Below are 22,635 nucleotides of genomic sequence, written 5' to 3'. Positions count from 1 at the left end.
ACGTATTTAGTGAAGCAATGCATTATCTCATATGTGTCAAAAACTTTTTCTAGCGTAACTACCCCTCTACTTTTCGAGTGAGGTATTATTCAGTGTATTTTTTTAATAAGGCCATTCACACTATAGTTTAGGCAATTTTGTATGATTCTTCGTGATTAAGCTAAGCAAATCAGGGTCAATGACCTCTCTGTCGAACAAAAAAAATAAAATTTTCAAAATAATAATAAATAAATAAAAGCAAAATTTAAAAAGAGAACCCACCCACCACCAATATCCAACCCTGACCCCGACACTACTTAAAGTCTAAAGCTGCACGTAATGGAAAAAGACATTAAAAAAAAAAAAAAAAAAATATTAAAAAACGTTGGAGAAAAGCAATTACTTTACGTAAGACGAAAATACCCCCGAGTTCAAAAAAAAATTCACTCGTGTGGACCCCACAAGTCTCTGGTCCACATCTATAAATAGCGAACCCCGAAACTTCGATCCTTCCTTGTTCCCACTCCTAGTCTCCTTTCCTATCCTCTCTAAATTTTTTAAACACATTTTCTTTTTTCTTTTTTTTCTTCAACCATGTTAATCTCGAGCGAACCGGTCCACTTCCACTGCCCAACACTCGAAGCCGGTCTGAACCTCGACGACCTGCTTTCCATCTTCCACAGCCAGAACCGAGACTCGCTCGGCTCGCCTTCTGGCTCCGGCTCGGAGGAAGGCTCGAGCCGAGCCGTGTATTCGGTGGCCGAGCGAAAACGACGCCGGATGATATCAAACCGCGAGTCCGCTCGGCGGTCCAGGTGGCGAAAGAAGAGACACCTCGAGAATCTCACGGCCGAGCTTAACCGCCTCAATCAGCTCAACCGGAGCCTCAAGTCCCGGCTCGAACTCGCGGCCAGGCACTGCCACGTGGCGTGGACCGAGAATGACCGCCTGAGCCTCGAGTTTCTGGCCCTGCGCTCCACGCTCTCGGAGCTACACCGGAACTTAGGCCACTGATAACACGCCACGTGTCATCGCGCTTCTCATGGATACTATGATCAGTTAGCAGTAATCATTAGGCTAAAAAAAAATTCAAAAGCTCTAATTTTACGTGAAACTTGGGGTGGAATTAATTCATAGACCAAAAAGAGAGAATGAGTGGGGCCAACTGTCCTTGCTGATGTGGCGAAAAGTTGGTGGTCTATTGAGAGATTGAACCCCACGTTGCCACAGTGAGAATAATATAATAATAATAAATAGAAAAAAAAATTATAAGATTTGGAGAGAATCTTCTGGTTACTTTGTCTTTATTGAGATCATGTGGAGACTTTTCTTTTTAGCAGTTATATGTCATATGTGTACGTGTTTTGCTGCTAATTAACAAAGTTGGGACCCACTGATCACACGTAATCCTAGAGAGCTTACGCTTAATGGTTTTTTTTTTTACTTATTTTAATTATAAGAAATACGTTAAATATTTATTTATGTACGTATAAGAAGTATTAGCTGGTTTAATTAGGCTCTGCCTTTTTCTACGTTAGACGGCCAAAGTATATGGCTTTCATGTGTAAATATGTACTACTTCCCTAGAATTATTGTTGAATAAAAAAAGATTCAGTGTGTGTATGCTTTGTTCGTGTCAACATATCATATGTTCATATATTTCATGAGCAAAAAAGCAAAGCCTATTTATATATGATTTGTTATTGAAGAAAAACCTCTCTCATCCGAGTTGAAAGTTTTTTCTCTCTTCTCAAACCCTAGCCGCCAGAAGCTTTTCTCTTCGCCGCTCCCCTCCTGGGAGGACGCCGGCGCTTTGGTCGGCTCCGACTTGGGGGGAGGCTGTCCTATCTTCTCATTACCTCGGAAATAGCTTTTATTGATCCCGCATCTATGGGTCTCCTTGTCCTCGCCGGAACCCGAGCCTCGCCGGACGCTCTTGTCCTCGCCGGTGTTTCCTGCAACAACCGTGTTCGGCCGTCCCAGCTCGGCCGACAGGGCCGCAAAGACGTCGCCGGAGTTGCTGAACCTCGCGGCCTTGCAGGCCTCGAACGTCTGAGTCGGCCCGCCCGAGACCGAGGTCACGTCCCACAGCTTGACGTCCGTGGAGCTCGACGAGAGCAGAAGCTGGGCAGCCTCGCCGGAGGAGTGGTGGTAGGACCGCAAGACCGTGACCGGAGTCTGGTGGCTATGGCAGCTCTCGATCACGCCGCTGGTGTTGGTGTCAAAGATCTTGAGCTCGCCGGAGTGGCTTCCGACCGCCACGAGCGAGGTGGCGCGGAGGAAGGCGATGGAGGTCAGCGGCGCGCCGCTGTCGTCTCCCGGCACGTCCGCCACGGCCGGATGCCTCCGTTGCGGATCTTGAGGGGTGGGACTTCTTTGAGAGCTTTTTCTTTGGGCATGATGAAGACACCTTTATTTTATATTCAAGTTTTTCTTTGTATTTTTTGGGGTCCTTGCTCCGACTTTTTTATTTTTCTGCTCGGTTTCTTTTGGTACTATTTGGACTCGGATTAGCCGTAGTCTCTTATCCCGTAGTGGATTTCCTGTTAGGTTTTGATCTATGCAGGTTGAAGAGCCATCTTATTCGTGGCCATCGGACCGAGGTTGGTTGGATTTCTCCATCGCCAATCTTTGAGTTTTTGAACGAGCCTCTCGTGTGCTCTATCTGTGCTTGTAATTCTTCTCGTTGTCGGAAGTTTGCACATAACGTACTTTTACCGGTTAGTGTTAGATTCACTTGACTTAGGTCTTGGTGACTCATGTACTAAGGTGTCTTTCTCCTGTATTGATGGGTTTTTTTACCTAATTTTAATGGAAAATCCGTTCTATTAAAAAAAAAAAAATTATATATGATTTGTTTGTGTAAAGCTCAATAACTGCTTTTTCCCCGTCTCGATGCATGTGTGTTTTAAACTTTGCAACTTTACGGTGCTAATTATATAATAATATATATATATATATATATATATATATATATATGTATATATGTTCACGCTTGTACGTGTATTATGTCATGTGCTCAAAGTTCAATCAAATTACAGAGCAAATGTTTAATGCTCCAGTTCATAGCTCTAGAATCTAGAGTCTAGACCACTACATAATTGACGGAGCCAAATGAAATATATTGAAACATGTAATTAACGAAAAAAATCGGTTGCTAAATAACCAAGGGTAGTTATTATTAGGAGTATATAGAATATGCGCATTCATATGGGTGATGGGTCCTATGAAGCAATAAAACCAACCATTCACATGCTGCGCTATTAATTTTTTTTTTCTTATGGAGAAATATTGTCGGCCGGTCAGTGCTTATGCTTTTTAATACGATTAAAAATAAATAAACTCAAACATAAACAAAGTTGCATGCAGATAAGATTTTAAATATCGTAAGATTTTATCTTATTCTTTATATATCGGCTTTAAGGTTCACTACAGTCGGATCTCATTATTTTCAAACGATATTTTGCTCATATTTGACAATTTTATTGGCCTTTAAAAACCATGTTTAGTATATGAGCAGTGGCGGACCCAGGTAGAGGCATGAGGATGCCTTGACCCCCCCTCAAACTAAAAGTTTAAGCTTAAAAAAACTTTCAGCCAATTTTTTTTTTTTTTTTACAGCTAAATTTTATTTTGGCCCCCCATATAGTTAAATGATCATTATTGGTCTCGATTACTATATATTGTAACCTAACATAAGTTATTACATGTAGGTTGCGTTGCGAATCTAAGTAAAGAATTATAATCTTACTTCATAATTAATAGGGAAAATATATCACATGTGTTTAATCTTTTTTTTAAGGCAGCTTTGCTGCGGTGGGGATTGAACCCACGACCTCCACACAGGAGGTGGTGTGGAATTACCACTAGGCTATCCTAGGTACCACATCTCATGTGTTTAATCGAAATGCACGATTTATATTATAAATTTTCATAATTATCAGACATATTCTTTCAATTTAATATAATTGACATATATCTCCCTTACAAATATGTTATATTATAAATATCTCCATTTTGTTTATTTATTTTTTTTTAAAATTGAACTCTCCAAAATATCATCAATGAAATAATTTTTTTATTTTCTATTTTATATAAAAAAAAATTAAATTAAAAAATTTCTTTATAAAAAGTTAAGGATTTTTATAGAGAGGGATTTTGATTTTTTTTTTTAAATAATAGATAAATATTTATTATATTAAGAGTAATTTGGGGAGTTCAAATTATTTTTTTGTAAAAAATAAACAAAAAGGATCATATTTGTAATATAACATTTTTTAAGGGGATGTATATGTCATTTATATTTAACTGAAGAGATATGTCTGATATTTTTAGAAATCGAATGGATAAATCTCGCATTTCGATTAAACACGATTAATACTCTTGATATTTTTTCTAATTAATATGAAATTATTTTTAGAAGTTACTTTATTTACATTAAATTATGTATTGCTCATACTTTCTTTTTTTATAAAACGTGGGCGGTACCACGAGAGAATAACATTAAGTATGGATGTAGCTTCGGCAAGGGGGGGGGGGGGGGGGGGGGGGGGGGGGGGGGGGGGGGGGGGGGGGGTCACCACCAGTCACGCTATTATACGAGTTCACCACGTCAAGGTAATCAGACTGGACAATGACATTATCCCAGCCAAGTTGGCACGCATGGGACGCTCCATTAAGTATGGCTCTAGCTTCGACAAGAGGAGGGGAGAGGGGTTTGGAGTCCGGTTGAATGCCAGAAGCAACAAGACGGCCGTTGGAGTCGTGAATAATGTATCCCGTTCCAAAGCCATCTTCGTTCGGATGCACCGCCGTTCTATACTTATGTGTTTGCCACACCTTGTGGTTTATGCAATATTATGCAAGCAACGTTATGAATAAGATGTTGCATTTTGTAACTTATTTTTTTTATGCTGTCTAATGAGGCAGAATATAAACTTCAAAATTACAGCACACATAAGTACCATCATGAAAATAATAATTTTAGTTTAGCAGTGCAGTAACACACATTATTTTTGGATTCCACTATGGGACGAATTGTTAACTTTTTTTATTCGACTTTTTAACACATTTTATATTATATTTAGAGCAATGCTATTTAGCACGGGTTACGAGTGTGAACGATCCCTCATTTTTTGACACGTGTCACTTTTAAAAACATTTTTTGGTGTTTAATACTTTGGTGGGGAGTCGTGTGAATTCGTGCCCGGGTTACAAAGCATTTCCGCTATATTTATCATTCTTTCTTATACATGGCTATTTAGTTCATTTTGTTCAATACTTAGCCCATAGAGATTACTTTAACGTGTGACGCAAACTTATTTATTAGGAAGTTTTGTTTGAGACATCACTTGAATCCACGATCTCAAATTTGTGTGAGTAGATGTACTCACCACCATTGGTCAAATTTGCGTGTTTTATTCATAATACATATATATATATATATATATATATATATATATATATATATATTATGAAGAGAAATCACCATCGAATTTGTACACCGAGTAGCCACGTAATTATCAAATACCGAACAAATATGTTAAAAGTGTCAGTTAACATGTGTGAAACCACTAATTAGAGTCTTAAGTTAAGATTCGAATATCGACTAACAAAATTGAGCATATCGATATATTATAAAACTAGTAAAGAAAAACGCTTATAATGATCACATAAGCACAAATAACCATTCTAAAGACATACGAAGGATCAAAACGGTTATCTCAGCACACGACGTAAGCGATTAATAATCGCTTAGGATGTGAAAACTGATCAGCCTACGTTCATATATGACCTTCATCTATAAAAGACATTCAGACCATAGCGAGAGAGTCTAGACACTCGTACACGCATAAGAGACTTTCGTTGCATAATTTATCCATCACAATTTCACCTTTATGTGTATTTCTCTACTCATTTGTGTAATATAAGAACAATTCAGCCTTTGCTGTTGCTATATCAACTGAGTCTATCAATAATGAGCACTACATAAAATTAAGGTTTTTTTACACTCCTTTTTAGTAAAAAAAAAAAAAAGATCTTAGTAGTACTATATAAATAATTTGACGCAGATACAGAGGGAAAACATGACTAAGACTAAGTAAATAAAGCACCTTTGATTTATAATTTACTTTATATGTGAAAAATAATTGTGAAAGGTACGTCAAGCGTCCTATAACCTTATTGCCGAAATCAGGAATCTGGCTAGCTTTCGATATCTCGAATTTTAAAAGTACTTTGGTTTGGTCGATGATCGATACTTAAATTGACATAATAAGAATTTCAACTCTATCAATTAAGCATCAATAGATGCAACCCATTTTAATAGGTTGTCTTCGTAAGAATTTAGCATCAATTAATGCAACTCATTTTATAGGAAAATTTCATTGATTATATGTAATAGTACATGCTATCCGTTTCTAAAGGGGTAATATATATATATATATATATATATATATATATATATATATATATATATATATATATATATGCCAAATGACCTACATACCCACGAGACATATTTTTTAAATTAATTACACTAAAACTCTCTCTCTCTCTCTCTCTCAAACACAACAAAGTAAAATCTCGGTCTAAATTTTCATAATGAGTATGCTTTTATCTCTATTCTATCAAACTTTCGAGGTGGTATGTATTGAAATAGCTAAAATTATACTTATGTTTTGGTTAAAATTATTTGATTCGAAAAAATTGGTATAGTTGACCGCAACTCACCTTATTTGATCGCAACTCACAGTAGCTTTACTGACATTGGTTGTGGTTATATGCGGTTAAGATTGACTCGATGAATATTTTTAAATGCCAACAATCCGCAGGCCACCGCATCAGAAACAAGTTGGTGTGACTTCATTCGAAAAATCTTTGTAATTCTATTATAATTGGGAAGATATTTTTATGTAGACTTTAATGTGAGACTTCATTATGTTTAAATAATGGTTTTCTTGTTTTTATGAGACTTATAAGACTTAATTCTATTTAAATATTGATTTACTTGTTTTCTTGAGACTTCAATTAAGTTTTTTTAAATTACAGCGTAAAATTATTTTATGTCGGCCATGTTTATCGTAGGTCACCGCAAACTTACATGCGGTCACTTGCGGGTTTATGTGATAGCCTACAGTGGCTATTTATTTGATGTAGTAAATCGAACGCAATCTACCTCTTTTGAACTTGCGGTGGTGAAGTGCATTTATATTGTGGTAGTATGCGGTATGTTGCAATTATTTCCCAAAATTACACTAAAACTCTCTCTCTCTCTCTCTCTCTCTCTCTCTCTATATATATATATATATATATATATATATATATATATATATATATATATACAAGTTCAGTTTAATTATGTTTTCAATAATCAAAGGGCAGTGTAGCGAAATAGCCAAAATGAAACTATGAAATTTGTTTTTAGTCTATGTTTCACAACTTTTAGGGAAATAGCCAACAGACTTATGTGACAATAATTAAAGTCTGATTTACCCTTATTTATTAACAAATTCGTCAGTCTCTCTCTCTTACTTTTTCCTACATTTTTTTTTTACTTAAAAACTTCAAAAAACCATATCTATCTCATATGAACTCGAAATTGAGTGATTCCAAATCCTACGGATTCGTGACGCCGAGATCTTCAAAAATAGATCCATTGTGTTTGATGAAAAATCATGTTTAATACCATAGATGTAGAAAAATCACGTTACTACCTTAAATATGGAAATAACTGGGAATTTTTGAATTATCAAAAAATAAATGGAAACGTAACTATGATGCATTAAATATAATTTTTCATCAAACACAATGGATCTATTTATGAAGATCTCGACGCCACAAATTTGTAGGATCTGAAATCACTCAATTTCGAGTTCGTATGAGAAAGATACGATTTTTTGAAGTTTTGTTGCAAAAAAAATTATTTGAAAAAAATAGGAGAGAGAAAGTGACGAATTTGTTAATAAATAAGGACAAATCAGACCTTAATTATTGCCACATAAGCCATTTGACTATATCCCTAAAAATTGTCAAACATAGGCTAGATCCAAAATCACATGTTTAAAGTGACCTAATTACTTACAAATCTCATAATCAAATCAATTTTTTTTGGGATTTATTTTGGACTACGAATAATTAGCTATATAATTAAATCCTTAATTGAAATTCGCTTATCTAGCTATTTTAAAAACAATTATTCTGTTTTTAACTTGCTTTTGAAAATTTTATTATTCAGTGCGTATTCATTAAAATCTAATTATAAAATTGATATATAAATTATTATACAAACTATGCTGCATTGCTATATGCTTAGTGAACTTTGTAAAACACGCTTTCCATAATAAAAACACAAATTTATAAATAGCAAACATTTCAATTTTGTTAGGGAAATAACCACAAAGACGAGTCAACAGTTTAATGTTTAAAACGTGGCTTTATTATATGAGTTATAAATAAATATATTTAATTGATTCAATTTATAATAATTGATTGGTTTATTTTTACAATGAAAGGAATCGGTTATTCTTTCAGTAATTATTACCATGATTTAGGGTGATTTAATATTTCAAATTATTTCTCGAGTGGCATTTGGAACATTTTGGACGATATTGAGGTATTTTCATGGCATTTGTTTTTGTCTTTTATTGTTGTTTATCTTAATATATCATTTTTTACAGTGTAATATTATGGCGGTTCATATTTCTCTCTGGTTAATTATAGTTATGTACACATATTTTTTTTACCTTCCAATCCATTCTCTGTTTTCGTTCTTAATTTATTTGTCCTATGGCATTTATTTTGCATATTAACGATAATTTACAATTATTAACGCCGTTGTTTGGTCAATTTTATTTTTATTTTTATTTTTTTATTTCCATTGGTTGATTTAATGAATCAAGCGAGTGATACCGTGACATGCATGCTTTGTTATTCTACGTAGGATAATCGGGTAACGTACGTATCATTTGAATAATATTATATACTTTCCGGGTTTTTTTTTTAACCATGCATATGATTTTTGTATAATAATTTTAGGAATCGTGTTCCAAATGTTAAAAGGTTTTGTGCTCTATGCATCGGTGGAGGTATGTCTCCCTCATTTCTTTAATATTCTATCTTTTGTATGCATATAGATATTTTTACTATTCAATCTAAAGTCACAAGATTTTTTCAATCATGTCCCATCCGAAGATTATGTGTATATGTGTGTGTGTGTGTGTACATGTCTTTGTGTGGATATTAGTAATATTACACAGAATGATAACAAATTTCGATCACATATATGTAGACAAATTTAAAACATTAGACGAATCACAAACTACTAAAAAGTAAAGACGCTAAGTTACTTTCGGATACCGTAGCTACTTTCATAAAAGCAACTTATTATAAATATTCTAAGATAAGAAGAGTTTTTTTTTTTTTTAATGAAATAAATATCCCAAGTTAAAGTACAATACATCTTGTCCCAGTGACTAATTACACAAACAGTTGCATAATTAAGCTGACATAATCAAAATCATGGCATGATATATTACAGTCACACAAATTTTCCGACAACTAATTGGAATGATAATCAAGATGAGCTGTATCGTGCTGTGGAAAAAAAAAGTAAATATATAGAGAGCCTTCACACTTAACCAAACACGGAATTCGTTTACGCCAAGCAAATGGTTTTTGTGTGTGTCTTATAATCACATAGATTGCTACTCATATTATCATATAGATAAAATCATACTTCACGAAGAAGAAAAAAAAACTTATATATAGCTTGGAGGACAATTTTAAATTTTATTATAAAAATTATTAATTAAAAGCTTATAAGTACGTGAATTGTCAAATGTCAACCTTGCAATCTACTAGCGGATTGGATTTTTGTTTATAAATATTCAACGAATGGATTTGTAGTCCCCATAGGATCACTAAAGCATGCGTAAAAAAAAAAAAAAAAAAAAAAAAAACATTTGAGTATTCGAAGGTATATCCCATTTCATATATATATATATATATATATATATATATATATATATATATATATATATATATATAAAGAAAAAGAGAAAAAAAAGTTTGAAAAGAAAGATATGTGGAGCTAATCAAACTACGATGAGCCAACCTACGTCAATCTGGATCTTGACTCTTTTATCTTCTTTTTTTCTTTCTGTTTTCTTATTTTATGTTATCTCATAATTAAGTTATGTTAAAAAACCTAATTTAAAAATTGTTACAATTTAAACTTTCTTAAGAATAAATTATAATTATTAAAAAAATGATAATTACGATAATTTAATTAGATATATATAGAATGTTAACGAATACATATGATCCAGATTCTAATATCTGAACGGTCATCTAAAAATCATAATACCTGTTCGATGTATTCTTGCATACTGACCAAATTAAACAACACTTAAAGATGTTGCTCTTTGTTTTTTCTTCACTCATAAGTTCTTGGAAGCTACAAAAAAAGGAAAAAAAAAATTAATGTTTGGGTCACCTTACTACAATAAATAATTGTAAACGGTGAAAGTAAATAGTCACAGTGAAACAAAAAGCAGTTGCAAAGGAGATATGATTTTTTTCTTTTCTTTTTCGACTTTTTGGCAATTGGCAGATACAATATGGGATAATCAAGTGCAGTGATCACTTATAATATAATAAAGAACGACGATATCCGGTATCTTTATATGATTATCCCTCATTAATTTGCAAATAATTCATATCAAATCTCATTGGATAAGGAAAAGAAAATGCTTGCTTTTTATACAGGTCAAAAGAATATACGATAACTATATTGATGACAAGAAACCAGTATTTTTAATTTAATTCTTGCTATTTTTTTAATTCTGTGATTAGCATATGACATATTATAACCTCAGTCATCATACAAATACGAAGGCAATACTTTTTTAATTTTAATTTTTTTTTTTTTTTTTTTTTTTTTTTATGAAATCATTTGGATTACTAAGCTCTTTTGGCATATTACAATTTAAAATATATATATTTCTAAGCTTAATTTTAAGTTGGTTACAACTTTGTATTATTTTCTATTTCCTTCGTTTGGCATATTGCAATTTTCTAAGCTTACTTTTGTTTGATTATAATTTTATGATAAAGTAATAATCTGTGTTTGACAAGAGAGAAATGTAGCAAAGAAGGCTTCTGTCTCTATAATTTCAACACCTTTTTATTTTCTTCTTCTCTCTCACAAATGGAGTGATTTCAGGGAGAAAATACACAATTAAACATAAAACAACCAAAATGATATATAACCATTTCTTTCTCTACTCAATTAAACAACCAAAACAAAATATATTCCCATCTTATTTTAGTACTCTTTTAATTTTGCTCTCCTTAGTATTTATAATTCATCAGTTTTATTGTAAGTCATTAAAACAACAAAAAATTAAGTAAATAGCCAATTAAAACGTTTGAAATTACTATATATTCAACGTTTAGTAAATCTTAGATAAATAACCATAAAGATGGCGTGTCTTAATAAATGGAAGTGACTATTTATCTAGGATTTATGTCTGTAAATATACAAAAATGACTATTTATCTAAGATTTACAAAACGTTGACTATTTAGTAATGCTATTTACCCTTAAAAACAATTGTTGCAGTGATAGAATTGAGCCATTGACACAACCATGAAAATTGATACCCTCACTTCTAGAATATTTTGATGGCTGGTGGGTTATTTAAGGTATCAAAATGCTATACATGTGCCAATCCAAGTTATTAGAGCGACCGAATATAAAAACTTACGTTTCTTTCTAGTCTATAAGGTAAAAATCGGAGGGATTAACCCTTGTGATATGCAATCCATTATTTATGGCCAACGAATATCTTTCCTAGTATCACGAAATATTTTACAAATAATATGCTATTCTCAGAATCTTTAAAATATCACCAAAGAAAAAATTACTGAAAATGATGATTAAAAGCATCGATAATATATTGAAATATATATTAATTTGTCCAACAAGTGGAAAAATATGCTAAAAATGAACTTCGTTTGATACCGATTGAAACTGTAGCTTTCAACGGATTCCATTTTAATTTTGTTTTTAAAACGAGTTCATTATGATTTGCTTCAATTGAAATTATGAAACTTCGGCTTAAACTTCGTTCGAGTATAAATTTTTAAAATTCACATTGTAGGGGCTCGAATCGATATTTGTTTTAACGGGTGAGCAAAAAAAGATCGTTAAAATCAAACTAATAACCTGCTAAGTTAGGCAGATTTAAATGCCGTCTAATTTTCAAACCTGTCTCAAATCCATCATAACCGTCCTATCATAACTTTATAAAAGTTAGATAAACGCACTTAATATTTGTTTGCTTATGAAAGAACATTGGATGATTAAAAAATTATATTTGAATTTAGTTAAATTTTTATAAAATCTAAACAATCAAATAAAAAATCTAAACCATGTCACTCTGGTCTACAACATTTTAATAGGGTTTATTTCTTTTCTTCTCATTCATGTTCCAATTTTTCCGAACAATAATAATAAGGAATTTTAGATCCCTTGGGCCAAACTGTTGGGGGAGCCCATTGGAAAAACCCAATATCATTGGGTCATTTGAGAGTTGAGTGGGTCCCGCTCCCGCGAAGATGGAGAAAAGGGCATTAAAGTAAAATCGAAATGTTTGAAATGGAAAAGCTGTGCTGTTGCCGCCTGTGAGATATCGAGAGAGAGAGAGAGAGAGAGAGAGAGAGAGAGAACAATGGAGAAGATCTGCGTAGCCGTGAGAGTGAGACCTCCGGTATCTGCCGAGGAGTATCCCGGTGGAACTTTCTGGAAGATCGACGAAAACCGCGTTTCTCTACATCGATCTCACGGCACTCCGGTCTCTGGACTCTCTTACGCATTTGGTACTCTCTCTCTCTCTGTCTATCTATCTATCTATCTATCTCTATCTTTATTTATGTCGCCTTTCTGATTTCATTTCAACTGATTTTGTGATTTGATTTGAAGACCATGTTTTCGACGATACTTGCTCAAATTCTATGGTGTATGAGGTTCTCATCAAGGATATTATCAAAGCTGCTCTTCAAGGTTTTAATGGTTAGTGTTCGCTCTATATTTTATTTGTTAAAATGGATTCGATACTGATTTACAGCAGTGATTATATACTTTCAATGTTCTCAGCTTAGAGAGTTCATTAAACAGTTTTTTTTTCAAGTTTATTTACATTTAATAGATCAGATAGTAAGAGTCTTTTTTTATGTATCAAATTAAAGCTTTTTCTAGTATCTAGGAAAAGTGAATTTTCGTTTGCATATTTTAGCAATGAAGCTTAAATTGGTTTGTTTGAATTGTTATTGATATGGCACGTTTCAACAATGTCACTGAATTATGAGACAACGAAGCCTCTGATTCTTTTTTTTTTTTTTTGTAGGAACTGCGTTTGCCTACGGACAGACGAGCAGTGGAAAGACTTTCACCATGAACGGTTCAGACAGAGACCCAGGAATAATCCACCGGGCAGTTGAAGAAATATTTGAGAAAATCCAAATGGTAAGGCTGATATGGCATCAACTGTGTCTTGAAATTCTATTTTCTATGATATATGATTGGTCTAATAATCTTGGCTGGTTAACACAGATGTCGGACCGGGAGTTTCTGATACGAGTCTCATATATGGAAATTTATAATGAAGAGATCAATGACCTATTCTCAGTACAGAATCAGAAGCTGCAGATTCATGAGAGCTTGGATGTCCGTTTTTTTCATTTCCTGATCATATATTCACCAATTGGAAAAACGCTTTACTATCTATTGAGTTTCTTTCTTCTCTCTTTTGTAGCGTGGTGTTTTTGTTGCTGGGATAAGAGAAGAAGTTGTCAACAATGCCGAACAAGTGTTAAAGCTGCTTGAATCAGGAGAAGGTGTGTAGAGTGAAATTGTTGCTGAACCAAGCTGTTTTACATGTGATCTGGTACGAGAATGAATTAATTATGTTTCTTCTTGTATCCACTTCTTGCAGCTAATAGGCACTTTGGCGAAACAAACATGAATATCCGAAGTAGCAGATCCCACACAATATTTAGAATGGTTTGTCCTCGATAGATTTCCTATTTATATGGGTAATGAAATTTGTTTATCCTTGTTAAGAAATTGATTTTTGGTAACATCCACGTGAAGGTAATAGAAAGCAAGGGGAAGGATGCCGACTCTTCTGATGATGAGTTAAGTTCCGATGCAATTCGTGTGTCAGTCTTGGTAGGGTTGAATATTTTGCATTGTCCAATATTGTTCATTACCAATTTTTTTTTTAAAAGTTCAGTTTGCATAATTGATGCTGTTTTTCTATAAGTTATTTCCACTGCGTCAAATGTAGAATTTGGTCGATTTGGCTGGGTCTGAGAGAATCGCTAAAACTGGTGCCGGTGGAGTACGTTTGAAGGAGGGAAAACACATTAACAAGAGCTTAATGGTTCTTGGCAATGTGATTAACAAACTTAGTGACGGTCAAAAGACTAGGTATTTTCTTAGCCTTACAAGTAGTCATTTTCCTTAAAACAAGTTACTATGTTTAAACAAATATAACAATCACTACTAATACAGGGGACATATACCTTACCGAGACAGTAAACTTACACGCATACTACAACCTGCCCTTGGGGGAAATGCAAAAACTTCCATTATATGCACTTTTGCGCCAGAAGAGGTAGCATTTTTTCTCCCTTGCTGGGTTTTCTGTGCTTAGTTCTTGCGTTGGTTGATACATTGGAACTAAGTTACTAAAACGCTTAGGTGCACGTTGAGGAAACAAAAGGGACCCTGCAATTTGCAAGTAGAGCCAAGCGTATTGATAACTGTGTTCAAGTGAATGAGGTACATACATTATATATATATATATATATATATATGTATATATATATATATGTATGTATATATATTCTTTATGAGATTAATTAAGCTTTGCTGGAAAAATACTTTGGGTATGCAACTTATCTTAAACAAAATTGCTTCAGATTTTGACAGATGCAGCCTTGTTGAAGAGGCAAAAACTAGAGATAGAGGAACTTCGTGAGAAGCTTCAGGTGAGGAAACATTGTTTGTTCATTTTACCAAAAGACGATCAAATCGTGGCTGACATTTGTTAATATGTATATATGTAGGGATCTCGTTCTGAGGTGTTGGAGCAAGAAATCTTAAATTTGCGGAATGATTTGCTTAAGGTAGTCTTCTCTACCCCCACCAACTCATATTGAACGGAAAATATTCAGTAGATAACTGCTCTATTGTTTGCATTTCAGTACGAACTTGAACGTGAAAAGCTTGAAACAGAGCTAGAAGAACAAAGAAAGTCACACAAGGAACGTGATTGTTGTATAAGGGAGCAACAGATGAAGATTGACAATCTCAGTAATGTTTCAACCACGGATAAGCTCACCAGTCAGGTACTGCTAATACAAAACTCTTTTCATTTTTTTTTTTTTTGTCAAAATGCTCTCTAACATGCCACATTCCTTGTCAGAATTACATTCCAGCTGCAAAACTATGTAGTAAAACTCCAGCTGCAAAACTATGTAGTGACAATCGTTATATCGCCAGTATAGTTCTTGATAAATTTTACTTGTAGGGTCAAGATTCAGGAAGATGTAACCACAAGGCGGAATGTAATGATTGCAACAGTGTGTCGAATGGAGATCCTTTTATGACCCCTTGTTTGAAGGCAGACCGAAATGTCTTTGTAGCAAAACGGTCTAATTATTCAGCACTGCCTGATTTCAGCCCTCTGCCAGATGTGATGAGCCATGTGGCCGACGAAGACATGTGGTTGAAAATGAATGGAGGTTACATAGCTGATCTCGATTCTCTTGAAGTAACTCCTGCGAGGAAAGTTCAATCTTTTCTGCCAAGTGAACTAACTCCTGTGGGTCAACTTTTCTTATTACATTTCCCTTACATGATTAATTTTTCTACATCAAATTGTTAGGTGATCTGTTATTCTTTACCCATCGGTAGTCAGCAAAATGAGATAAATACAGGATTTTATGACACAACTAGAACAGAAAAAGAAAGCTTATGATATTATGCTTGATCATTATAGATTTCACTATCTCAATTTTCCTTATACTACATAAAGTCTGATGAAATTGTTTTTTGTGGTCTCTATTTAATTTGTTAGGGTCAGTCAGAGGATAAGCACAGACTGGAGATTGAAACTCTTAAACAACAACTAAAACTCGTCACTCAAGAGAGAGATGAGATCAAGGTTAGTATCAGTTCCCTTATAATTGTTTTTTTTTTTTTTTTTTTTTTTTTTTATATTTTGATATTTTACACTTATTGGTCAGTTTCTAATCGTAAACTTTAAAAGGCTCATGTTTTTTTTCCCATTTTATTATTACTATTTATACTTACGCCCTTACATGTTAATCCCTTGTGTTTATAGAGTAAGCACATGGAACAAGTGTCATTGAATAATCAATTAGTGAGTGAGTTATCTGAAATTCAACAAGAAGCCCAATCGCTTCAAGAAATTCCTCAACGGCTCAGCGAATGTGCAGCAAATTGCAAAAATGCCTATCTTGATGTTTTGTCCATGACACAGGTCGCAACTGCTTTGTCAACTTCCTGTGTTTCAAATCAATACCATCCAATAAAATGATGTTCAGTGCATAACCACGCTTTTGAATCTGTACAGGGTTTTACATCTGCCGACAAAAGATCTTCCACCGCAACGTTGATCTCGAGCCTGAGCGAAATCGGAGCAAGCTTATTCGAAATTCTGGAAAATAATCTCTCCAGGGCAAGTGGCGGTAACGTTTGCGCCTTGGAGAATGATAATGTGATTCAAGAACAGCACGAACTGCTCCGTGAGAAAATGAGGAGCACAATCAAATCGCTGGAATCATCAGAAACATCAAGTTTCAGGGACAAGAATGAGATGATCGTACAACGCAATTGCGAAAATAAGGTAGCTGCCCGGTCACACTTCTCAAGACATAATTTAGTTATGATATTCATTTCTTCCTTATTACCAGGATGCGTTGCTCTCCTCTACCGTACATATTATAAATAGAGTTAAGGGTGTGTCTTGTGTATTTAAGGATATTAAAAGTCCCTGAGAAAGAAGAAATAAAAAAAATACATGAAGCATCTCTTTTAAATAGTCCCGTTTCTTCAATATATGAAGTACGTTTAATATTTCATCTGTAAAGGCTGTGATATATAAGCAGTCAAACGGTGTATATATGTCATCCCTAGAACTCCAAAACTTCGAATTCTTTATAGAATGGGTAGTGGAATTTCAAGCAGAAATAATTTATTCTGACTCAGGATCAATGTCTTCCTGTTTTATATTTGCATCTTTTGGGTCCTCAACACAAATTAGATAAAGGGGTATATTTTTACCTTTTTTTTTTAGGATCGACTATGAGTAATATTCCTCATTTTATTCGACTGGCTTGCCATAAGAAAACTATAAATATCCATATCACCTTCGTCAAAAACTGTTCATAAACACAACTTACTTGTTGGCTACTCGTGCATATGTTTCATGTCGGAGTCATTAGATCATGTTAGTAAAGGGATTTTATATAACTGCATGAACTACTGTAGAAGTAATGTTTTGGATTGATCGGATGTAAAAAATATAGTTTTTTAGGTTTTAATTCATCTTATACTTGGGATTTAATTTCTGGATAAAGGGATGTGCTTTGGAAGGAGAAACAGTCTGTTGGAAGGAAAATCTGAGCAATGAGCTTGATGCGATCAAAGAAAGATGCGGTGACTTGGAGAAGAAGTTAGACCTCCATAACAAGCTTCTGGAAGAATCTAAGCGAAGATACATTGATCTGGAAACACAGTATCATCATTTGAAAGGAGAACGAGATTCTCTGTCCAAAGTGGTCTCTGAGTCATCTAAGAAGCTTGTGTCTGTAATTGACCAGAAGGAAAATGTGTTGAAGGATTTGAACAGCGAATATCAGAGAAGAAAAGATCTCGAAGAGAAGATCAAGAAGTTCAGTATCGCCTTTTCCAACCGAAAGACGTCGCTGGTGTCGTTTCATAGTGAATTCAAGTCTAAGATTGAGAAACTAAGAAGCGATAATCCAAATTCACTTTCATTTTCCTAATTTAGGGTGTTTGAAATAGATTTGTTGCCTTATCTATGGCATTCTTATGTTTGTGCTGCAATGACCTATATGAGCTTATTCTCTCCCTGTGACATAACTCGTGTTTACACCGATTGTAATATTAGTTAGAGACTGGTATATTTATTTTCCCATATTTAGAGATTGTTGCAACTTTGATTCTCTGCACTTTTCTAAACATCATTGACAAACTTGTTAACAAAAGGGCTTCAAGAATTTTATGACTCGAGACTTTAAACCTTGATAACTGTGAAGGTTCTTAGTGTAAATGTTTATATATAGAGTTATAGACTAGAGTTATGGAATTTGAGCGGGAAAAATAAGGAAAATATTGATCACCTTAAATTTCAAGACTAGCTTGAGTCTAGTTTATTTTCATTTGAAGAAAAAAAAAATCGCATGAAGTCCGTTACCAAAGAAAAAAGGAAAAAGACACGTTTGTATTGCTGCTTGTGCAGTGTTTTACTTTTGTTGGGGAATGACTTGGGGACCCAATAAGCATAAGGGAAAGACTAGACATGACTTTTTATCTCAATGTCTCTCTTTCCTTTTCTCATTTAATTTGGCCACAAAAATACAAAAGTAAGCGTGGTACCATTATTGGGACACATTCCCTTAATGTCGTGGGGCTCGCATCAAAAAGCAAAACAAAGTAGTCTAATCGAAAAAAAAAATGGATTTGTGTATTTATCCCGTTAATTTTTTTTTCTTACTAGATAACAATATAAGAAATATCAATCAGCTTTAGTGCAAATTGTGGCACATAATTATTAAAGAAGAAGTTACCTCCCGTCCTTCCTTTAAATTTAATTACCTAAATACTTGATTAACTATTCATATTTCATAAGTATCTATTTTTATAGTATTTCAACAGGCTAGAGTTGTGGCTATTTTTAAAAAAATGACAAACGTTAATCAATATGAAATTTTTAGGTTTTATATGACTTACTTATTTATAAATTTTTTTTTTTTACCTTTTGAATTAGAATAAGGACAAAATCGTCTAAAAAAAGAGAAATTTATGGAAGGTGTAAAGATATAAAGTATTTTTAGAATTATTATTTTCAAATTTGTATATATAACACTCCGTATTTTTTTTGGGCATCAACTAGACACATGAATATGTACATAATAAACCAAAACAAATCTAGACATAATTTTTTAGATACAACAAATAATCACATTATCTACGTCCGTGATTTTAGCACACCCAGTCAACACATGGCATTAAGGTTTGTCACGAAAATTATAATCCTCTTTCATGTATGCCATCCTTTCTTCTCATTTAAACCAATATCTTGTTTCAATGTTTTGGTAGGTTTCGACCTTGTAACAAACATTTGTCATTATTGACACTAGAGACAAGAAGAGTTATTTTTTATAATTTGTTTAGTGCTCAAATGGACAGACAAGAAGGAAGAGCCGTACCAATAAACTTCATTTCTGTTTTTTTAAAATATTTGTATTATTTAGTTTAGTGAGATCTTTACATGAAACGAAACAAACAAGATCGTTGAACAAAGAAGATTGGTTAGTTTATCAACTCTAATCCTCGACATCTGTGGAAGATTTTCTTTCCCATATAGAACTACCGCTTTCGCATCATATCCTTGACTTTGAGTTATGAAAATTATTTTTATTTTCCTTTAGAAGTATATTGCTACGTAAATAAAATCGTACCACGCCACTTGAGAATTTCACATATTCAATTACCATGCTCATGCATCCATAAACATATGTCAATGTGTATGTATATACACCACTACATATATATATATATATATATATATATATATATCTTCAAACAAACAAATACATATATATTTATATACATATGACCTAGGTTATATGGCATGTAGAAATTATAATAAAAATATTAAGATATGGGTAGGAGTTATTATATCTGAACCAAATCATTCAATTTGCCTCTGATCCTACCCTTTCTCTTATCGGTGTATTCTCTTCCAAACAAGACAAAATTTGTTGGGACCATATTTTATCAACCTCTCTCTCTCTCTCTCTCTCTCTCTCTCTGTGAGTGTTTGATCAGCAAAACGATGAAATAGACGGTGATATATTATCATATATCATTTACTTTTATTTTACACAGACGCAATAAAAAGAATAATAACAAAAATACATAATAAACAACTCACCAGCAAAGTTTGCTGTCCAGACAATCTTGGAAGTTGGAACCTCAACATTTATAAACGTACAACCTTGAGATATATTGCTTGGCCTCTCTCTCTCTCTCTCTCTCTCATAAATGGCCTGACCTTCCATTTTCTCTATCTTCAGTCCAAAAAAAAAGCACCATTATTCTCTCTTTGGTTCTCTTTGGTTGTGTTCCTAGTCCAACAATGGCTTCCAAGCCAGAAAGACAGCAAAAACAACTAGGAGAGCTTCTTCAAGTGAAGCAAGAGCCGTTTGTGCTGGAACATTACTTGTTCGAGAGAGGCTACTTGAAAAAGAGCTTGAGCTCGAGGCTCGAGTGCTCTAGATTCGGATGCTGCAACAATACCATCATTGCCAATCCCTACAAGTCATATGCAAAACGCGTCCCGAGATGTTCGAGAATACTAAGAGCCATTCTCAAGAAGTTCACTCGCCGTAACGGCAAAAGGAAAGTCATGAGCTCCGGTCGTAAGAGCATCGAAGAAGAAGTTTCCGAACGAAGCGGGTTTTGCTCGGAAACATTGTTGGATAAGGACGAATCGTCGTTGCCGACCTCGTCTGATAAATGCTGCTATGAAGACTCCGTTTTAGCAGACACTTTGGAAGGATTGAGACTCAGTAACATGACTGTCGAAGAGGTAAATAAGAGTAGTTAATGTTAGTCTTGAATAATCCTTGATTTATTCGCCTATATATATTTGTTACAGACTTGTTTGAGTGGAGAGCTTCAGTGTCATGTAATGGCAAACAGTAAACAACTAAGTCCTGTATCAGTGCTCGAACAAATTCCACAATGTTAGTTCTCTCTCTCTCTCTCTCTCTCTCTCTCTCTCTCTCTCTCTCTCTCTCTCTCTCTTCATTCTGTTCTAAAAAGTTGGTTTTGTCTCATTAATAAACAGCAAGAAAACTCAGGTCCAGAGAAGAAAAACGAGAGCGAGAGAGCAAGAGTGAAACAACTTGTACGGTCAGACTTCCCAACAAAATGGTGGTCGTCGCAGATTCAATGACGCTCTCAGATTCTCTCTGTCAACTTCAATCCCACGACTCCATTTCAGGCCGGTCAATTGAGACTAGCCGTGGAATATTCGTCGACGATGACCCTATGACTCTTGTAGGATCCGAGAAGATTCCTTCTCCGCAGTTTGTGAAATCAAAGAGAGTGCTTCAACAGACGAGGCAGCTTCTGCTCGACTGTGTGAGAGAGATCGTCGAAAGCCATGTGATTAATAACGGAGGAGTGGTTGGTCCCGAAGAGCTCGGGAGTCTCATTCTAGAGAGAATGAAGGACTGGGATTCACATATCGGAAATGAGTCAAACATTTTGACTACTTCTTGCAATGATTCAGATGTCACCGACAAAGAATGGAACATTGGTTTTGAATCGGAGAAAAAGAAAGTGTGCTCTGAGATCGGAGACTTTATTGCCGAAGGACTCATAAATGAAATTGTAGAAATTCTACATAAGTAGGGCCTTTTTTGTGTCTTCGGAGAATCAAAAGTTATTTCGACGTCGAATATATTTGTTGATATTTAATTATTTGACATCAACGTACTTTAGAGTAAGTGTAGGGTTGGTTATATAAGATTAAATGAAGGTGGTTATTTGTCCGAATTTCTAGCTAGATGTCATGTCAAACTTTGTTGAATCATGTTGCTGATCGTCTTTCTTTGCAGAAGATATTGTTTTTGTGTGTCACAAAATATTGGATGTAAAAAAAAAAAGTGGTCATAAACACTAGCACATGGCAATAGCAAATCAATTCATACGCTGCATTAGCACATAATTATAGATAAAGAAGTGGCACAAGAACATTTCGTTTATTGGCGACGTTGATGTTCCAACTATTATTCTAGTTACTTCTAAATGTTAGAAAACCTAAAAAGAAAAAAAAATTAGTACCTTCCTATAACTGTCTGGTAGTTGTTGAGAAACACAAGGACGTTATTGATTTTGATGTCATCATTTGACATTTACTAATCGATACGGTTTTACCAATGGGTTTGAAACAAAATTTGGAGTTGATTGTAACTTGAGAAACACAAGGACGTTAGTAACACAAGTAATCAGTCTCATACCCCTCGGTTAATCGATAAAGTTTTACCAATGGGTTTTAGTTGTAACATAAAATTTTGATTTAATTCACACCCTATTTTTTCACACTTTTTTTTTTTGCAACTTTCTGTAAATTCTCTACTGCCAAAAAGATACATATGCATTGCCACCAAAAAAAATGAAATTTTAATTTATTATGTTATGTTTTATAACAATCTACCATACTTGAAAAATTTCGAGAACACACACACACACACATATATATATATATATATATAGTCTACTAACAAAACTATCATATAGGGCAGT

The 22,635-nt window shown here is 34.0% G+C and overlaps 3 protein-coding genes across 3 annotated transcripts; all 3 read left to right on the top strand.

The window, feature by feature from the left end:
* Positions 1-354: 354 nt before the first annotated feature.
* BZIP4 (basic leucine-zipper 4) lies at positions 355-1,593 on the top strand. The gene has a single exon (XM_089620756.1). It carries the CDS (start codon positions 574-576, stop codon positions 991-993), a length of 420 nt encoding a protein of 139 aa, XP_089476882.1. The 5' UTR covers positions 355-573; the 3' UTR covers positions 994-1,593.
* An 11,009-nt stretch (positions 1,594-12,602) lies between these two features.
* ZCF125 (P-loop containing nucleoside triphosphate hydrolases superfamily protein) lies at positions 12,603-18,232 on the top strand. Its single transcript, XM_089620595.1, has 18 exons — positions 12,603-12,860; positions 12,964-13,053; positions 13,388-13,506; positions 13,594-13,707; positions 13,796-13,877; positions 13,976-14,043; positions 14,134-14,211; positions 14,330-14,472; positions 14,557-14,659; positions 14,746-14,826; positions 14,967-15,035; positions 15,114-15,173; positions 15,252-15,395; positions 15,578-15,871; positions 16,127-16,213; positions 16,394-16,552; positions 16,646-16,918; positions 17,652-18,232. Exons 1-18 carry the CDS (start codon positions 12,713-12,715, stop codon positions 18,078-18,080), a joined length of 2,541 nt encoding a protein of 846 aa, XP_089476721.1. The 5' UTR covers positions 12,603-12,712; the 3' UTR covers positions 18,081-18,232.
* A 2,153-nt stretch (positions 18,233-20,385) lies between these two features.
* LOC149391939 (uncharacterized) lies at positions 20,386-22,005 on the top strand. The gene is made up of 3 exons (XM_089620822.1): positions 20,386-20,911; positions 20,981-21,068; positions 21,173-22,005. The coding sequence occupies exons 1-3, from the start codon at positions 20,459-20,461 to the stop codon at positions 21,739-21,741; spliced, it is 1,110 nt and encodes a 369-aa protein (XP_089476948.1). The 5' UTR covers positions 20,386-20,458; the 3' UTR covers positions 21,742-22,005.
* Positions 22,006-22,635: the final 630 nt, after the last annotated feature.

Source organism: Urtica dioica, chromosome 7, assembly GCF_054948205.1.
Source record: "Urtica dioica subsp. dioica isolate 48M chromosome 7, U.dioica_male_clone48M_v1_H2, whole genome shotgun sequence".
NCBI lineage: Eukaryota > Viridiplantae > Streptophyta > Magnoliopsida > Rosales > Urticaceae > Urtica > Urtica dioica.
The sequence above is the reverse complement of the archived record's forward strand: the minus strand, read 5'-3'. Positions and strand labels throughout refer to the sequence as shown.